We start from the raw sequence: 20,369 nt of genomic DNA on the forward strand, positions 1-20,369 counted from the left end.
TTTCCCTCCCCACCAGTCGGGTACTGAAATCAGCAGGAGGATCATGCAGACTAGAAACATTTACACACTGCTTTGCTTTTTAGTAAATAATGGGGGAAGAATAGATGAAATACACTGAAAACGGCTGTTGAAAACATTATTCAAACTGCTGCAGACATTTCTGACCAGCATCTTAGAGGACTGATACTAGGAGGAAACAAAGGGGATTCAGAGCAAACTTTCAACCTGCAGAAATATGTGGCTGATCATTTCAGAAAGTCCGGTAAAGTGAAATTCAACCTGGCTTTTACACAAAACCCAACATTAATAGAAGCAGGGTCTGCACTTTTATACAGCCAACCCCAGAAATAGGGTTGCTCCAGCATTATTCTCCTCAAGCAGCCCCAGCAACACGACCTAGCGCTGAAACCCATTTCTGCGAACACACAGCAGTTTCAACATCTGATTCTTTCCACTCTCCAGTATTCCTGCTCATGCCAAAAACAAATGACAGAGCATCTGGCACACGTATGAAAGAGGCATAACCTGGTGGTGCACTGTCTTAAACATTATTCATCAGTGAGACTGCATCAGGAAAATAAGTCTCTTTCCTGAGAACTTAGTTCCAACAAATTAAACCTTCTTCCAGGTGGCAAGCACCTAACTTTTCCAGTTTATGATAGTCACGATAAAACAGGTATGTGGAAATACTACTGGCACAAATACCAACCCACAAGCTGTTACTTAAACTATAAGCTGTTATGTGAGTTTAAGTCAAATATTTCATGTCTTCTCTCAAAATTTAGGTATCACAAACAAACTGGTATATGAATCAAAAAACCACTGAAGAAGTGCAACAGAATAATTTGTGTGAAACTGAATTAGAAAAGTCAAGGAGAAACAGACATCTGAATTTATCAAAAGTAAATAAATTATACCTATGCCTCTAACATCTCCTCCTCCCCCCCCCAAATCATAAACCAACGTTTTTCCTCTCTTCTCCCCGCAAACTTTGCCTGAATGAGTGTGATGAGCTTTTCCTAGGAGAAAGAATACAATTTAAAGCGCAAGGACAGATTTTGCTTTGTTTCAGTAATTACCCCTCAGATGACAGAATTGGAATTTACTCAGAAATGCCCATGGCCAGAGTTTCATCATTCCCCAACGTGTTAACACAAATGCTTTTCGCCTCCTTCCACATTTTCACAGGACACAAAGGTTAGAGGCGCATGACTCCTATCACCATTCTGACCCCATTTCCTGGCAGGTTGTTCATTACTTGTTCGTTATCTGTTAAACTCTGCCCTTTGGGAAGGGATAGAATGAGTAGCTAACTCATTACTAGTGAAATATCTGACGTTTATTAATGATGTGAGGATATCTCGCAAGAAGACATCAAGTTCAAATTTTCACATAGCAGTAGATCGTACACTTAACGCTGAACACCACGACTGAAAAAGTGTACAGCTGACTGGTAAAAGCAAACTTATGGCCTCTGAGCTTTTAAGAGTCCGTTTCTCTGAGTGTTTCACGTAACTGGTCACAGGAAAAGGCAAAACATCAAGGAGCTGCAGCAGTGTAAACATGAAATGTCAAAGAAGTTATTAAAATAGTATTTTATTTTAGGAATAAAAACTAAACAGAATTAGGACATGGTTCTATTTTTTCTTTTTTCCCGTTTCCTTTGAACTATTCCAATCATCTCTTTTTGAACCAAGGCCATATCTACCATTCCTGTGCTGATCCTGCCACTCACTCTCCAGCTGTCTCAGCATTTCTTGTGTTAGAAGTCCTTCACGCAGCAATCTGTTGGCAAGAGATCCACGTCCATGACTTTTCAGATCCTCCTGCCTTGTAGCAGACCGATAGGCTTTCAAGTTCTTTGCTCTCCTTTCTCCCGGAACATCCACTGCAATAGAGAGTGCCTCTGTGGATTTTGCACCACCCTGGTGGTCTGAAACCACCCTGGTATCCCTCTTAGTCCTTGAAAGAGGAAAGTCTTCTGACAGAACTTCTGCTGTGCCAGGAACAGCTGCAGATTGGGAAGCTCGGATCAGCTTTGTGATGTTGCAGACACCAACTTGTATAATGTTGTCTAGTTTTTTCTGAATATCCCTTACAAGGACAGCATCAGGGAACATATCCATGAAGCGGTAACTGGAGAGGCAAAACAACACACAATTAAACCTTTTCACTAAAAGACTGCTGACTGAGACAAAAACGAGATACATAACTACGTAAAGTAAAAAAAAATTATTACGTGTTGCATGGGAAGGCCACCGTATTTTAAGTGGCATCTCAGCTGCTCCAGACCAGGATCACCTTGTTTCTAACCTACTGTCAGTCAAACTGTTCTCTGCAGAACCTGGGACTTGCTCCCACAACACAGCTACATCTGCATTTGTCAAGATCCCCTAAGGGGCCAAAGGAGCCCATACTGCACCACATACACACGGGCTTGAAGACCCTGCTTTTCTAGGACTCCAAGGCATAAATATTGGGAAAAAACAAAAACAATTTTCAAGCACAAAGACAATACCTTAACCACAGATAGAGGTCAAAAACATCATGAACAGCTTCAAGGTGTACAAGTTCTTTGATGTTCTTTGGAGCAGGTAATGGCCATTTGGTGTGCCGGCAGAGCCAGTCAAACGTCAGAGGCTCATTTCTACTGAACTGTCTTGCAAACTGAAAAACATGCAGATTCAGTAAAGTCTTCAGTCAGGAAAGAAGAAATCCCAAATGAGTTAAATTCTCTTGAGTCTGTATACATAGAATACTCCAGAAAATACCTGCTTTGTTTTACACAGCCCAAATGCCACACATTCTTTTACTTAATTACTCAACACAGGAGTCACCTCTCCTTTCCAGGGCCTCATTAACACAATTTGTCCAGGAGCCACACACAGAGTTAAGCAACAGAAGAACAGAGCTATCCAGAAAAGCGTTAACAGTGAAGGCATATGATTTCATCTAGCAAAGCAGATGGAATTATCTTGTTTCAGAATCTCCAGGGTTCAGAAAATGTTCATTGTGTTCCCTGACTTAAGAAACACACTATTCACAACCCAAACAGATTAATCTGCACTAGAAATCAGCCCTTCTGAAACCAAAACATCTCAGCTCTTTTACTAACAGATAAACAAGATAAATTTAAAATCTTCATGAGCATTGATGACTTGGATTAACTGCTTCCTAACTGGCTGATACCAGAAGTTGTTTTTTGCCAAGGAATGGGCCTTAAATTCACACAGGCATTCACAACAGCCTACCTCCCTCCAACATCACATTATGTCCCTCTGTACCTTCATTACTTGGGATCTGAATGCTCAGCATTTTCTTAATGAGGCACTTTTTTTTCCCAACTCTTTAATTCAATCACTCAATTTGTAAAGGACATTATTAGCCATTTTTGAAAAGCACAGGTCTAATATCTATGACATGAGTAAACCGCATCAGTTTCATTTTTACACTATTTTATTAAAAAATGTGTCTCTAAAAGGGGACAAAGGTTATACTGTCTAACAAAGTAAGAGTCCCAAATAAAATTATTAATCCTGAAAAACTGAAATCAGCTGACTACGAATTCCTCTAAATAATCACTCCGGGAGCACAGTGGAAAACAGTTCATCTAGGCCTGAAAAATGAAACAACATAATTCTGAGAGCAACTTACAGCACTGTATTTTCTGGGGTTTTAATTCTATGTAACTGTACTATAACATCAGCAATCACACCTAAACCCACATTCTTTTCTTTTGCTGACAAGCTAACACCTTGAACCAGTGGTATCTTGTTTTTTAAGGACTACTTTTAGACACACTGTAGTGCAACACTTAACAGTGCACAAGTAACTACGTAACACAGTTCTGATCTCTCCCAGTTCAAAGATCACCTGCAAGGCAAGCAGTAGGTTTCTCTGAGGCAAACAGCAGAAAAGCCATCCAAACTTTAATTTATATCACAAAATGAGAATGAGTTCTCCATTTAAATATACCTATATCTGCAGCTGTTTTATATTACTACCTGTGAGCACTTCAAGAATGCTCTCAAATGATCTAATGACAAAATCCACAATAAATACAGCAGCAGTATGCACCAAGACCCACTTGCTCCAATATATATACCACGGTTTTTTGGAGGGAAAAAGTAACTGACCTTCAACAGCGTGGTACACACAAAAGGCTCTTTTCTGTTCAAGGGTGCAGTGCAGAAGACATATCGTGATCGCAAATTTAGTGGAATGTGCTGAATCATATCTGCTAGAAATTTAAAGTCATCAATATTGCAGACAAAGTAAAGCCCATCAACTTGTGAGAGACTCACAAAAATATCCTGTGAAAATATAACCAAATGAAGAAGATGTTATTACAGAAAAGGGTTGTTAAACTTTCTATTACCAAAGCAAAAAATTATTTAGTGTTTCAAAGGCTAGTTATACTGAAAGAACAGTTAAAAATATCAAACTTGACCACAGTAATAAAAAAGGGGACAGGGGAGCTCCCTCTACTAACAGGATTGTCATTAAATTCTCTAACACAGAATCAGAGAAGACATAACACACTAAGCTTTATTTAAGCATTTTCAATTTCAATGTCTGGAAGTGTACATTTTAGTTACAGATACCATCACAGGAACCAGTTACGACTATGCTTAGAACCTGTTCCAGGTTTGTCACTTCATATGACCCAAAAAGCTATCTTTACAGCATAAAATTCAATAATCGAGGTATTTTTAGCCCAATATCAGGAACAGATCTCTTTTAGGAAGAAAGAAATCACAAGATAAATACAGTATTGCAATAGAGGAGTTCAGAGAATACCTGAAACTTAACCAAGGTTCAGAGAAATAGGAGATGCCACTGCACATTGCAGATGGAATTTTTCTGGGCCCCCAAAATTATTTCTCTAGTGTAAATCTTTGAAAGATTTTTTTTAAAAGACCATTGCAGAAACACTGAGCTTCTTAATTAGTATGTGACTGAATACTTAAGAGATTAACGGGTTTTTTAATCTTAATACCTCTAATGCTAGCCCAGAAATTCTCAACAGTAACATTTTAAAGATGTGCTGTTACTCTACCACCTCAAGTCTTCCAGGAGGTCTCCAAGTATAATCTTTTGCCTTGAGGTTAGAAATCATACACTTTGCTACATAGCAGCACATCAGCAGAGAACAATAATATGCATTTAAATCCATGAAAGCTGCTGAGAATTTCTCAGCGTACTAAAAACCATGATACTATTTTTTAAATACACCATTGGAAGCTTAATTTCTACTTTAAAAGGTTTAGGCACTTCCAAAAATTTTATCCAGCTAATGATGAGATCAAGTAGATCCTATAAAATCTATTTTCTCAAAGTTAAGCAGATACTTATTTACTACAAATTCCACAGAACCAGGAAAAAAATGAGAGGTAGCTCTCAGATGTACAGAAATCTGACATAACCAGCCCAGTTTCCCAGGAATTTTCACATAAATTTATCAAAATTTTAGTCTCTAATATTTTCAGCCTCAGAGCAAAAATGTCTACATGTAAAATACAGGAAAGGTGAAATGAAAAGGTTGTTGCACACTCTTCAACACGTGTAAACATATTTACACACTTCAACAGCTTTCAAGTTTATTATAACATTTAACAGTTAAGCATTTTAAACGTATTTTCAGTCACTGCTGTGGTAGAAAGAAGAATCCAACTGATAAAAGATACACACAAGGTTGTCTGTTAGGTTCCCAAAGTGCATCTTCGTACAAAAACAGTGACTATAAACAATGCTTAATTTTTAAAGAAGCTAATATTTTGATCATTCTTACAATTAGATTGGATAGAGTAGCATCAGGGAGATGATAAGCAAACATTTCTATCTGCTCAGGAGTAGGATGTAGGCCAGCTGCCTAAAGGGAAAATAAAGAAAAAAAATCTCCATTAATTCTCAATATTCTTCTTAAGTTAGTGCATCAGAACCAAAATCTAGAAAGATAAAAAGCAAGAAATCAAAGCACCCTAGAGTCCAGTTTATTTAGCACACTCATCTGGAACTTAAGAACTGTGTTTGAGCTTTCAATTCTTAAAAGATCAGCTTCAATATAAATGAAATATTGCAGGTCTCCAAATAGGACACAGATTCAAAGTCATTCCAGCATGACATAATCCATTTTTATTATTAACCTGTAAACAGACACAAGGAAAAATAATTTGGGATGGTAAAACAGCTCCAGAGCACATCTGTACAAACTGCACTGAGCCTCTCACCTTCACAGGTCGCACAGGCTCACTCAAAATTTCCTTCAGCTGTACGAGGTCATCACGATGCATTGTAGTGACTTCTCCTTCTTTGAAGGATGAGCCGTAACGCCCAGCTCTGCCTGCGATTTGTAGAGCCTGAGAGGTTGTAATGGAGTCTATTTCCTTTTCTCCCTTCTCATTGACAGTTGGCTTTACGATAGAGTTAAAAATTATTCTTTTTATACACCTGAAATATTTGAACAAAAACAAAGAGGAATCTTTTTTTGCAAATGATTTTCAATATACAACCTGCCACAGGAGGATTAAAGCCTTTTTTTTTTTCATTGAGCTTTTTTTCCCCTCTATAAATTAAGGGATCACAGATGCTGCTTATGGACACGGCATATTCAAAAGTGCAGCATAAAACTACCGGTTAGTTGCAGGAGAATCATCATCCCTACACACATCAGTCGTGTTCTCATAGGGTCCCAATCCATTCATCATCTGCCTCAGTAGTTTAGAGCAATGTGACTGCATCGTCTTCAGCAACAAAATACACCTGAAACTGAACTGAACCTGCTCTACATTTCAGAAATGCAAGAGTCTGATACTCTGCCAACCTAGCACATCTGACTCCAGTGAATTGAAAGGATAACAGTGCCTACTATCACACAGAATTAGGCCAAGTGAGGCACTTAATTCTTAGGATCAGTTTTAAAATTAAAGCTTAGTTCTACCCAGTCAAATTGGGCACTACTTCAGAATTAAAATTTATGTACTATGTTATCTAGACATAGCAGATATCTAGCCAAATTAGTCAAGCTGGGGAGAAACAAGTGAGGAAACTAATGCAGGTATCAGGTATCATACCAGCAAAAAACACCCCACCAAAAAGCCCCATATCATAACCTGCTCCAAGTACTCACAAATTGAGTCCCATTCCAATTGCATCTGTAGCAACTAAAATTTTGCATGGATCGTCAGGATCATTGAATTTCTTTGCCTGTTCAAGTTTTGTTCCTAAAACAGAATGACAAAACACTTCACATAGCAAACTCTTGCAAAACAAAGACAATGTATCACTAAGCCCAATGCCTTTATAACAGGCAGAGAAAAAGAAAAAAAAGGTATTTGGCTGTTGTTGGGGGAAGGGAGCAGGAGGGATTTAACTCATTCCCAGAGCTGTGGGCAGACCTCATTTAAGTACATCTATCTGAAGATCACTATTAAGTACCTAATAAAGGTCTAATCCCAAGATTAAAACACCAGTCAACAAAAGTTGATTAACTTTCTCTAACTATATAGAGATGTAAAACTAGGAAAACTTGTATTGCTTCATTTAAAAGTTTTTTCTAAGAAAGCAGCAAGAAGCAGAATGTTCCCTTAAAAATAAAAGGAAAAGTGCTTTACCTGGTGGCAGACTGCCATATATGACAGCACACTCTAATCCTCTGGCTTCAATCTGTCGACTGATAGAATAAATGTCATTCTTACTGAAACAGACAATGCAGTCCCCAGGACGGAGGTTATCTAAAGATTCTAAGGCATAATCCAGCACAGTAAGAGGAGTGAGTCTCTTGTAGTTTCGGACCTAGAATCAAAGGAGTTGTCAAAGACAATAAGTTTTTCAATGAAAAATATCTCTCGCAGCCCTTAAGGGATAATTACAGGCGAGAAGGTGACATACACCTTATGCACTTGCATGTCTGCAGCACTTCCCAAGCTGAGAACTATATGGACTTTTCAAGAAACAGAAGAACTATATATTTTCACATGTGAACTAGATTCAAGGAAAGTAGTATACAGGCTATGTAGCAATTCTATCAAGAAATGAGAGTCTGTTTTCACCCAGTCACCTGAATGCTATAACTGGTCCCCTTTCAGAATCACATGCCCCACCACACACAGATACATAAAGCTACAGCTAATTCACCAGGAAATCATACAGGCTGGACTTTCTTAGGACCATATTTTATGTTTTTAAATAATTTTTCACAAAGGAATCTTCCCAAGTAAAAGAAAATATTTATTATTGTAAATTTGGGTGTCAGAGGTCATTCAGTCACTTTTTTCTGGAGATATTAGCGCTTTTAACTCCTTTCTTCATCATATAGAGAATAACTATCAACAGATCCAGTAACCTCAGCAGATTTGAGGGCACTGTGCCCTTCAGGAAGAGCTGTAACATTCCCTGAGGGGAACTCAAAGCACTGATCTTCTTTAGCAAAACAATATCACTATTAAAAATGAAATAACTTTGCAACATCTCCTTTGGTTTACAGTAATTGAGAAACATTTTAACAAGAACTTGTGCAAGAATAACTTTAATCAGTTAAAACCCCTAAAGACCCTAAATTTTTTCCTGTTTTCCAGCAAGGTGAGACTGAGGTTCTGTCTGTAACTTTACAGAATTAAAAAACTTACTTCAACTTCCTCCCCTGTAGTGTACATGAGCTCTGTCACCAAGTCAATAGCAGCAGCTTCTCCACAAATGTGGATTTCTTCCGCACAGAGTCCTGAACAAGATCCAATGAAATAAAATGCAAAATGTTACATATTTATAGACAACAGTAGCTTTATCTGACTTTTAAGTTACCCAAAAATTACATTTTGCTTGCTAAACACATCGATGAGGACTGTATTTCCCCTCCTTCAACATCCCAAATCTAAAGCCTCTTCCACAATACGCTACTTCCTCAGAGCTGCTCTTGATGCCTGGAAACCCATTAGTATGATAATCAGAGCAGCTAATACCTTGTTGCACCCAAAAGCAAAACAGCCAAAACAGGAGGTACCCTCAACCACTGAACAAATGGAACAAAGCTTTGAGCATGTTTTACTTAGTACTATTGTTTTACTAACTCTCAAACCACAGCAGAACTGAAGAGCTTTGTTTTCTGCACGACCTTCTAAAAATTATGAATACGTCTCTAATGCAGTCAGGATAGAAAATGGGAAAAAAATAGGAGGTAGTGGAAGTGTGACAAATCATCCTTTTAAACTCAGCATCAAAAGCAGGGAAGGGAAGGGCGGGGGGGAATCAGATTCCAATCTTCTGTTTAAAATCTGAGGAAAAACAAGTTTCAAAAATTGCTCTCAAAAAATTCTAAAATCATCAAAAGAAGCATTCTTCTAAGAATTTAGCAGATCAATACAGCTCTATAAATGAGCCGTTTGAAATGAACACTATAAAATATTTAATGTATGGAACCATGGCGAACATCTAATAGTATCTCTTCGTAATGAAATCTCTGAAAAATTGTGTTGTTTTAATTGAACAAAAAAGCACACTTCTAGAAAATAATCAATGTAAAAGGACAGCATAGTGTAACAACACAAAGACTCCATATTATCCACAGAAGCAAAACTGAAAGAGGCATCTGTGTACCTTAGAGAATAAAATTTTTAAAAAACATTCATTAAGTAAAACATGACAGGTAACTTGCTGCCATACAGACAAATCCTCTGAGGCAGAGTATCTCTCTAACCGGCTGTGAGAAGACATATGAAGAAACAATACTCGCTTTTATTTTGCATCACATATTGTAACCACTGACAAATATACTGACTGCCAAGCTTGAATTTAACATGCCATTTACAACCACATTATAGTAGTTAATTCTCAACACAAACAAGCTTACCTAGAAGGGCTCTTGTCCAAGCCCACCCTCTGGAAGGATCTCTGATCATCTGAATCTCATCAATCACAGCAACTTCATCTTAAAACAAAAAAGAAAAATACGATGCACCAAGGAAGAGCATCTAGAACAGCAATACAACACAGGAAGGAACTCTAAAGCTTTCTAAAAAAGGCTGCTCCAATCAAGTTGATCCTCTACCAAAGTTAATCCAAAAAGCTATTCTGAGATGATCCAGGTTTCATTAACTGCTCTAATATAGTTCAGAAATTGTTAAAGAGTGAAAAGGAATAGCTCAGCTACTTCAGAGTCCAAGCAATACTACACATAAAGATACCACAGATATGACTGAAACAATTATGTATACATACAAGGTGTATTAGTGCTGCACATTTCAATGGTACAAGCAATATGAGGGGCTTGTCTGGCATCTTCATTGGCATACACACGCTCTTCTCCTGTCACCAAGTCACATGGCACATTCTAAAGGAATTCAGATAACTCATGTTAAGTTTATTTTATATAACAGAATCCCCTTTCCAAAGGGGAAAAAAAATAGTTTCTTAAAGTAGTTTCTAAGACAGCATAATGGAAGCTATCTAGAAAATAACTACTCAACTTTTTGAGACTTGTGCCCTGTATTTAAGTCCTATCAGACCGAAGGGTACAAGGAAGAGGTAGTATCTGTAATTAGATGCCCTCCCCTGCACCTACAGGAGATTACATCTTCCTCTGAGCATTTCAGAGCTGTCACATCTGCAACAAAAGAACTGCCAGAAGAGCTGTAGTACAAGGGGCTCATAAAGTAAGGCCCAGCAGTGAAGGAGCCCAGCAAGCTCCAGTCTCTTCCAGTTCATTTGGTGATTGCCCTGTTGGGTGTCTCACCTGCTGCCTTATACTCACCCAGCAAGGGTGAATGAGCACCAGCTGTAAGAGACAGCAAGGCCACCACCCTCTGTCAGCTCTACACTCGCTGAATGTCAGACAGACGCCTGCTCCTTCCATATCTACAGCCATCTGCAGAGCCAGGCAGGAAGCCCTGTTTAAGCCTCAAGGGCTGTGTATGATCCACAAGCTGCCAAGTGAAAAGTTCTCACACGCTAAACACATGGTAAAAAGTGCAGTAACTCTACTAACAAGGAACATCACGACATGGAATCCATGTTCACTATGCAGTACGCGTTACAGATATCTCCCAGGACAGGCCAATCTTTCTTATGTGTTGCTTTTGATAAACCAGTAATAGGAATTACAAATTCTAAACCACAGACTTAGCAAAAAGAGAAATCACAACATCATTTGATAAACACTACTGTACATAGACACTACGCTGCATTAACATGTGAGGTGTTATTGTAATGCTTCAGAACTGGTGTGGTTCTGGGGAGCTGGAAACACACTGGTGAGGAGCTTTCAAAAAGATGCTGGAAGCAATAAAAAAAAAGGACTAATGAAAGCTTCCTTTAGGGACCTGATCTAGGGCACTGCTCCTCAACTCAACGCATCTGAAGCTGCAGTACTTTTTGTTAGATGGTTGAGTGAAATATATTTAAACATTGAAGCAGAAGGTTATGGGGAGTTAAGCAAGGGTGATTTCCTGCATACAAGCTAAAATAAAGGTCGTGGGCAAAAGACGCCACTATTTCCACACTGAAAAAGCTAATAGTAGAACCTGGCTAAACCCAGCAGGGGAAAAATTACAGGAAAATGGAGGCAGGTTACAGCAATGATTGCATGGCATGTGCTCTGGGGAAAGCGATGTTCCATCTGGGGAAACGATGTTCCGTTCTGCACACCTAAAGCAGCAACACACAACTGGTATTCACATGAGCTGACACTGCCGCGAAGCAAAGGCACCCGTCCAGGCACACTGCTTCATGGACTGCCTTAAGCAACTACAGTACTTGACAAACATGCATTCATGAGACTGTTCCAGTACTAAGGAGGTAGGTAAGTAATATACTGACAGCATCATTACTCTTTTGGAAGATCTCATGAGCCAGAAGTTTTAGTGGACCGCAGTATATTCCAGATTTTGCTGACAAAAATCTCTGGATAGCATGGTAAGTTTTTCCACTGTTTGTAGGACCAGCATGGAATATTATCTTTCTCTGAATAGCCCTGGCATCTGGATACCTAAAACACACACAAAAAAGCAGATCTGTTGAACGTTTATCTGGTGTTCTGGATACTGATTCAGGGGAAACTGCAAATCAGCTTAAGCATTTACTTATTAATAGACTTTTTAATGTGTGTTGAAAGCAGATCAAGTTCTTAAACAGAGACAGTATAAAGAGGTTACTATGTCTTACACATTCATCTTCTGAATCATACAGTGCTTTCAAAGATTTAGAGTGGAATTCACACATTGTGTTCAAAATAATTCTCCTTACTGTGGTCTCTCTCGGGCATACTGATGTTTTAAAGTTCTGGCGTGCTACCTCCCAAACAGGTACAGCCAGAAGACAGCCTTCCGGAAAGGCAATACCAACTCAGTGACTTTCATAGCCAATACAATCTTATTTTCCTTTTGATTGATTGCAATATACCTTGTAACAAAGATAAGAGTTCCTGACGTGAATTATTGTAAAAACAGAGAAATGGGACTGAAAACATAGTGCAACTATACTTCATAAATCTTAAGTCCACAGACTATGAAATTCTGTGGCACTAAGAAAAGAAAACACTGCAACCACTTAAAGACACTGACCAGTTGGGTGGCAATCTTAAGTCACTAATCTTGCGCAGATCATCCATACAGTCCAGCATCGGAAAGATCTGCTTTGCATGCCTCAGGAAAAATGGGAAGAGATCATCCACGTGACCTGGAAGACAAACCATTTTAAGAAAGTTTGCATGCTTGTCTGAAAGCCTGTATCTTCACAATAAACTTAAAAAAAATTTCTACTACTTCCACCACACACTTATGTAATTCTTTCAACTTCTGGCTCTCTACAAAGTTCCATAATTATCTCAATGGCAGAAAGGTAAACTAACATGAGTACATGGACTCATTAAGCAACATAATACAAATACAATAGCATGGAAAAAAGAAATCTCATTTCAGTACATTCACTCTGGTTAGCCTACATGTCTAGAGAACTTCTAAATAAAATGAGAAGCTATGGAAAAGCGGGATGAGTAATAGCTTTTCTGTCCTAAGAAAATTTTAGCCTTTTCTTCCTGAATTCATACGCTGCCTTTGAATAAAACAAAATAAAATCTTCAAAAATGCTTTTATGAATAAACAAAGAAAAAACAGAATAGTTTGTGGCTTCCCTAAGCTACTAAGACTTAGAATGCTGGTTCAAAATTGTGAGTCTCCAATCCCTAGGTGAGAAAACAAAAATAGAAAAATCCACTCAGAGGAGACATCCAGTTTCACTCTTCTGAATGTCTGCATTGAAGATATGTGGCTTAAAGGTCCCATTTCAGGTCACACTCCGATTGTCCAGCTCTCCTAGAATTTCAAAGAACTATCTGCATCTAAAAAACTGTTATTATAACAAACACACACACACAGACCAAAAAAAAAGCAGTGTTTTGGTTTGTTGGGGTTTTTTTAATTGAGAATTAGTATTCAATGAATCAAAACTATTGTGAAAATTTAAGGAACTTAAAAACTCTAGTATTTTCAATTATCATCTTTGGACAGGCAAAACTCAACTAAAAAACTTCAAAACTATCACAATAAACAACCCCTTGCACTCCTATATGTGTGAGTTTTAAGGCATATATAAACAATGACCATATATAAGTAAATAAGGAGCGGAAGTGAGGAAATCATGTGGAAGATTTTATGCACAACTAATATAAAAAGACACTTGAAATTTCCTAAGGCAGTAAACATTTAAAATCTACACGGTTACATTTAAGACAAAACTAAAGGCCACTGTAACCTTTAAATTACCATCATTAGAAACACACATACTACGCCAAAATTCTGCAGCTCAAACTGTGGAGAAGGCTGTTTCTGCTAGCACCACCTCTTAGTTCTAAGTGCCTTTCGTGGCACACGGACTGTTCCTGGCACACGGAAACAGCACAGGCATAGAGCCCCAAGTACTTAAAGCCACCTGGCCAGGAGAAAGCTCTCAAAGTGCCCCCTAGTGACTACTAAATTTTTAAGAGAGGAAAAAATGGAACAGTACTCTTTTCATTTCAGCAATGAACAGATGCTAGAAAACGACAGGCTGCTTCTTGCCAAGACTTCCACCTCTTTTGTTTCCACTTCAGAAGATTTAAGGACAGAACACTCCATAAGATGGGCACAAGTGTTTCTGATGGGAAAGCAGTGATTTTTAACCTCTATTACAGCATGGGGGGGGGGGGGGGGGGCAGGTACATAGGTAAGCATACAGGTCAAAACCAAGAAAAACTGCATATTTTATTTTACAAGCACCCCAGATACTTGCCTGCACCACAGCATATATCATTGAGAATAATATGCAAATCAGCACTCACAGAACTGGATTCCATGATATACTTCCTAAAGCTTATAAAGGCTTGGTGAAACAGGCGAGCTGCAAGAAAAAAAAAAGGAGCACAGGGAATGTGACTGGGATCACAAAACCATATTTGTAAACACCCAATAAAACACTGAAGTAGTCCATTAAAACCCTATGAATTAATATGAAATATTACAAGTAAATATCAAGGTCATTTGAACTGAGTGACAGACAACTTAAGCAGTGTTGTGAGACTCGTAAAAGATCAGATCTACCCAATACCATAACTGAATAAGAACACATTTCACATTAAAAAAAAAAAAAATCTCAGAACATTTTCTTACCATCTAATCCATTTTCTGATCCTAGTCTTTGGATTTCTTTTCTTTTGTAGAACTTATTTAAGTTTTTTAGAACTTCACCTGAAGAAAAAGAGTAATATTGTTTTAGTTTGCTCAAAATTAAACCATATTCTCCTGGCCCAAAGATCATGGCTCGTACTCTGGAGAGAGGGAATCTTTGCCATGCCAAACAGACTCAAATGATTTCTCCCTAAATTAAACACATTCGATGATTAAGCCTATTGTGGAAAAGGACAATCTTAAACTGCAGCAGAGTAAGAATTGCCATGAAGAGGAGGTCAGTATTTGAGACACATTTTCCCCAGTACTTGATAGGAAAGCATAAAGGTGGGAACCTGCAGCCAACATGTTATGGAACAAACTAATTAAGGTTTTGGGGTGGTTTTTGTTTGCTTTTTATCAGCACTTATCAGGAAACACCAGCTTTTAATATGAAAAGTAAATCTGCTTAAAGTACTCGGTGACAGCTTTTTATTAAACATCCTGAGACCTTCTTTCCTCCACACTGCTTCCAAGACACAGTCTCCAGAAAGATCAGGCAAACCAGATACAGTATTCTTCCTATTTCTCAGGTTAAATAAAGGAGGGGAGAAGAAAACTTAACAGAGTTTCTTCATATATATATCACAAATTACTCAGATTTGTTTGTATAAAATAACTTATTTTAAAGTTATTAATACACACTTTCCCTCCCCTCTAAGAGGCAATCTCAGAGTTGCAACAAAACTGTATTTACTAATATACACTCTGAGTTTAGTTCATTTAAATGTTAGTCAAATCACAGTGGCAAAAATGTGTCCCCTCTCCATCTACAGTAGATCAGAAATACACAAAAATCTAGCAAATATCATGAGCACCTATTCATAAACTTATTCTTAAAATTCAAGCCTACAAACCCTGTATTATAAAATGCTAGGACTGACAGATAATGCAGCACGCCCCTGGTTTGCCTGCACAAGTCACTGAACACAACACCGCCAAGCTCTGCTCTCTGCAACTAACTCCGTAACTCTTTGAAGTCTCTGCCGTGACATGGAAAGCTTCCCATGAGATCAACCTTAAATTACTGAAAGATTGCCTCTCTTTCTAAAAAGCTATACTCTAGAACAGAGATAACCCACTTTGCATAATAAAAATAATCAGGTGACAAGAACACGGCAAAGATCAACTGCAGGCAAAGCCAGAAGCACAAGAGCAGTGGCTACATCCCATACCCTGTGCATGGTTACAATACTCCATTGACAGATTAACCCACAGTCTGAAATGTTCACAAAGGTAACTAAGAAAGATTGTCAGCAGGCTTACATTTACCACACAGGCATTCATACTCTCATCAGAAAATGTTTAAGGGCCTGGAAATCAAAGACAGATTGGAAAACACTGCACTAACAGAAAGCACATGGCTAAATTCTCTTCAGAGCTTCCCTAAGAAGTTGTAACACTTAACACATCATCAGCCATGTAGCTAAATTCACAACCTACTGGCCTTACTACAAGATGAAAAGGTCAATGCCAGAACATTTGTTACTATCCAAGGCAACATGACATTGGGACCACTGCAGCCCTCAACACCCAAGGTCACGATCCTTCCTAAGCACAAATACTTATCTTAACAATCAGGTATATCAAAACAAAACAAAGCTGGCACTGCAGTCCAGCGAGACATGCCCACATGAGCTTAATCTAACTGCACATAGTACTATTTCTACAGCAGCAGCTTAGCAATCAGGGTACATACTAAGGAGGTCTGTGTCCTGCCTCTACCATTACCCTTTTTATCATTCACTCCTGTTTTAAGATTTTCCTTTCTTTATCGTTTTCTCATTCTTGAACAGTATTTTAGCTCTTACTCCTCAATTACTTTGACTTCTCAGCAGCATTTTTAAGGTTCTGTGTAAAAAGACCACCTGACTCTGTAGTTAAGTTCAGAAATAATGCAGTTAGCCTCCAATGTATCAGATTCATTTAGATGTTTTAGCCCTATTTGCAGGAAGACTTTTCAGTCATTTTCCTGCATCTGAGATGACAACAGTCCACTTCAGTAAGCCTGTATGCTACCACTGCAGCAGCTGAACTGCTTTATTTTAAAATTCCTCCAGAACTATTAGACTTCTATTGTCCAGCCCAAGTGACCTTGTGCATCTAACTAATCCACCTGTTCAGGCACCTCCTGTTCCTGATGCATGAATTGCTGACAATACCTCGTCTTCCCTCACTTACATTTCTCACCAGAAAGCACAGCCCCATGGTCTGACGATCGAAGCCATAGAGTTGATGTTCAATATGACAATTGAGCATTAGGGCTCCAAATCAACAACCGTATCAAGGATTCGGTGAAGCCACATGGCACAAAGTGCTGATCTTGCATACAGTAGATTTTTGTTTATATTTATTTAAAAATGGATAACGAATCATCTCCATACCAGAAGGCCCACAGACAAACCAAACCTAGTTTGTGCTGCCCACTGACTTGGCAACATTCAGGCCTGATACTGAAGTTCATGAAGCCAGGTACCAATCTTTCTCTCTCTGCACTGATAGCACATTACCTACCTTTATGCCATCCCTATCTTCTCTCATTGTTCTTTACACTCCCTTCTTTTGATACTATAAGCATGAGCAGACCTCTTCTTCTCTTTCACCCTCCCAAGTTTAACATCAGTTTCTTTTTTTTCTTCTATCGTCTTTTTTTTTTACATAACTGCTCCTTAGATATTTCCCTATAACGTGCTCATGTGCTACCTAGTCACTCAACAATTAGCTTGTTTGATAGGGCAATCATACAAGGGTTTCAGGAAACACCTATTTAGATCTTAAATCATTCCATCATACAGCAAGTTCATATTGTTCTATTGTTTCCTGTAACTGTTCATTTGGGCCTTTCACCATGATGACATCATCATCACAAAATATATCAGAAACATTGCTGATGTAAAAGCAATGAAAGGCTACAGAAAGACATATTCTCCCATAATCTCTGTAAGAAAAGCTCAAAAGCAGGGGTCCTTCTAACTGTAACCTACTCGATACCCCAAAATGGAAGGCATACATCCCCACTAAGGATCCACTTCCTATGAAGTTGTAGAAAACAGATGCAGCCATGAATGAATTCCACTACAGGCCATGAAGTGACAGGTTTGTTACAAAGGTTTTGCAAAACTGGCTTTGCAAAAGTAAGCTTCTCAAAAGGCTTCTGTTATACTGACAGGGTTTGACTAGCGTGAAAACTATGATCCCTGTCTCACTTCAGCAAGTAACAAGCTAACCAGATGATTCACACCGGAATTACGAGCAGTGTAACAAAGTTTCTTCACAAGCTGTAAACAGAAAGCTTGTAAATATAAATTTTGCTTTATTGAATCTAGTTCAGTATTTGACAGCAGAATCTGACAGAGCCTCTCCATTCAAAATATTTTAAAAAAAACAGATGCATAATACTGTGTGTGGTCAGAATCTAAGGGAGGGAAGAAGAGGAAGACTATTTCATAAAAAAGAGTGGATGATGTTTGCTAAGGAAGGTCTCGTTCAGTTTCCTCTTTAACGTTATTGATGGGTTTCAAAATACAAAATTACTGACAGCAACAGAGAGCCCACCACAGGCCAACAAGCCAGACAAGCACCATACTGGTCACCTGGCTGGTATTCCTTGCAAGTCTCACGTTGGAAGAACTTCAGGCTGTTTGAAGCAGTTTTCACCCGTGGGAACGTAAGTAACTTTAGTCAATCTGTTCTCTCTCAACAAGTTAGCAGAGACCAAACAGAATCTATACATATTTTCCCAGAGCATTTTAGTTGTACCTTTGAAGAAATCCAACATAACTGCTTATCTAATATATGAGACAACAAGGAATGTACAAGTAAGATGCCACTATTCATATTTATTGGCACCTAAGGAATGCACTACTAATATAAGCCAACACTCAAAGACAAGTCTGAAAACAACACAGAATTTTTGCATTACAGCTGTTCAGGGGTTTTGCTCCTAGCTAGGTTTTTTAGCTGTCAGGGCCAGGTATTCTTTTCTGAAGGGCTCTAACCAAATTAAGATTGTTTTCCCATGCTTCCTATGCCTGCAGTTAATATGAATAATATGCCATCAGAACACTTAATTAGGAGAACATACGAAGAAAAAATGTTTCCATTTACACCCTCAATGCTTTGGGATCTCCAAACATCAAAAGGAACAAGAACTTGTTTCTTATTTATCAAATCTTTAAAGATAGTGTGCTGGCACAGCAAGATAAAATAAGACCCTTCCTGATCAGAAGACTGAACATGGATGAAGAACGAAGAGGATGTACCGTTCATAATTAAAGGAAAGGAAACACTGAAAAAGCAGTTACCACTCAGTCAATGGTTCTTGAAATATAATTACATGTAAAGACATCAAAGAACAGAAGTGCAGAGCATCTAAAGGTCAACAACAGAATTTCTTGTTTCCACATAAATGTGTCAAGTAAAATGACAGGATATATACCTAGCAGATAGATAAAAGAGAAACATAAAACACTGAGAAAGATATTACTTTACTTAAAGACTGAAGTTCAAACTCCTGTTCTGCTTCTGACACACTCAGCAGCTCTCGTAACAGAGAGGGCACTGAAGCAGATAGCTCTTGACACAGCTTTCCCAGCTGACACACAGAAATCTACACTTAACATTTACTTGCTCATACGTTAAGATATGGAAACCCAAGAATACCCAAACAGACCTGCACTGTTCTAACTGAAAGTTAAATTTAAGTTTCTAACACTGATGGCCAATAACTAGAAAAACTGAATGCTTTGCCCGATTTTGATCTAGGCACATTCACACACAGACGATGCTCTTCTGTCTGTAACACCAATGTTTGAGAAAACTGTGACTTTTAAGTTCAGATACAGTTATGGTTTTGGAATGCCACAAGGTTTCAGTTTAGCTGTGGGACCTGCCCCCACGCCAAGCACCTTTATCCTGACTGCGACGAAATAGGGAGTGGAGGAACTGGGCCAGCAGATTTTTCCTCCCCACAGGGCACGCCTAATGGGCCTTGGTAAAAACCTCACTATCGGTCGTATTACCTCACCTGACAGCCTTTATCCCACTTTTGCCTTCGCGGGCACGAGCAGTCACAGCGGTCTGACAAGCCGAAAGGAAAGATCCCCTGATCTCCGGAGACAAAACCCCAGGAAACCACGCGAAGGGAGCGGCGGGCCCGTCAGAGGAGGCCAGGGGACGCCCGCCCACAGGGCTCAGGAGACCGCCGGCGGGTCCCGCCAATTCCTCTCAGCCCCGCAGGCCGGGGCAGAGGGGCAGCACGCCTCCGGTCCTGGCGGGAAGAGGGCGGGCAGGACCCGGGCCGCCGCCTCACTCACCCTTGTCGAGGGGCCGCGTGAGCTCGGCGCCCACGTCTTCCTCGGCCGCATCGCCGACGGGCTTCAGGGGCACGGGCACGAAGAGAGAGGTGTCGGGGCCCCGGGAACTGCCCTCCCCGCCGACTGAGGAGGAGGAGAAGGACGCGGCGGCGGGACGCAGGCGGGCGGCGGCGGCCCCGCCATGGCGGAGGACGAGCCCCGCGCGCGCCGGGAGCCGCAGCAGCGGCCACGCGCACCGCCTCATCGGCAGCGAAGGGCAGCGGCGGCGCGGGGCTCACGCGTCATCGCCCCGCGACAGAGCGCTCCGCGCCGCGCATGCGCAGCACCACCCCCACGCCGGCGGCCTGCGGGACCGGCGCTGCAG

The 20,369-nt window shown here is 39.7% G+C and overlaps 1 protein-coding gene across 2 annotated transcripts; it reads right to left on the reverse strand.

The window, feature by feature from the left end:
* Positions 1-1,321: 1,321 nt before the first annotated feature.
* On the reverse strand, positions 1,322-20,260 carry SUPV3L1 (Suv3 like RNA helicase). Of its 2 annotated transcripts, XM_074830266.1 has the most exons (15): positions 20,006-20,260; positions 14,634-14,711; positions 14,257-14,364; positions 12,552-12,666; positions 11,809-11,977; positions 10,213-10,324; positions 9,845-9,922; positions 8,628-8,719; positions 7,614-7,794; positions 7,130-7,223; positions 6,231-6,450; positions 5,792-5,872; positions 4,137-4,313; positions 2,519-2,667; positions 1,322-2,136 (listed from the first exon to the last, which is right to left on the reverse strand). In XM_074830266.1, exons 1-15 carry the CDS (start codon positions 20,247-20,249, stop codon positions 1,638-1,640), a joined length of 2,397 nt encoding a protein of 798 aa, XP_074686367.1. In that variant the 5' UTR covers positions 20,250-20,260; the 3' UTR covers positions 1,322-1,637. The 2 variants fall into 2 exon arrangements, with proteins under 2 accessions (XP_074686367.1, XP_074686368.1); XM_074830267.1 differs by lacking the exons at positions 12,552-12,666; positions 14,257-14,364; positions 14,634-14,711; positions 20,006-20,260 and having other exon boundaries at positions 11,820-11,969.
* Positions 20,261-20,369: the final 109 nt, after the last annotated feature.

This window comes from Strix aluco, chromosome 7 (assembly GCF_031877795.1).
Source record: "Strix aluco isolate bStrAlu1 chromosome 7, bStrAlu1.hap1, whole genome shotgun sequence".
NCBI lineage: Eukaryota > Metazoa > Chordata > Aves > Strigiformes > Strigidae > Strix > Strix aluco.

Coding starts and splice junctions, on each gene's coding strand:
- SUPV3L1 (XM_074830266.1), bottom strand. CDS start 20,249: ATGAGGCGGTGCGCGTGGCCGCTGCTGCGGCTCCCGGCGCGCGCGGGG. Junction 14,365..14,633: donor ATCAGAAAATGGATTAGATG/GTAAGAAAATGT, acceptor TTTTTCTTGCAG/CTCGCCTGTTTCACCAAGCC. Junction 7,224..7,613: donor ATATGGCAGTCTGCCACCAG/GTAAAGCACTTT, acceptor ATTCTGTTTTAG/GAACAAAACTTGAACAGGCA.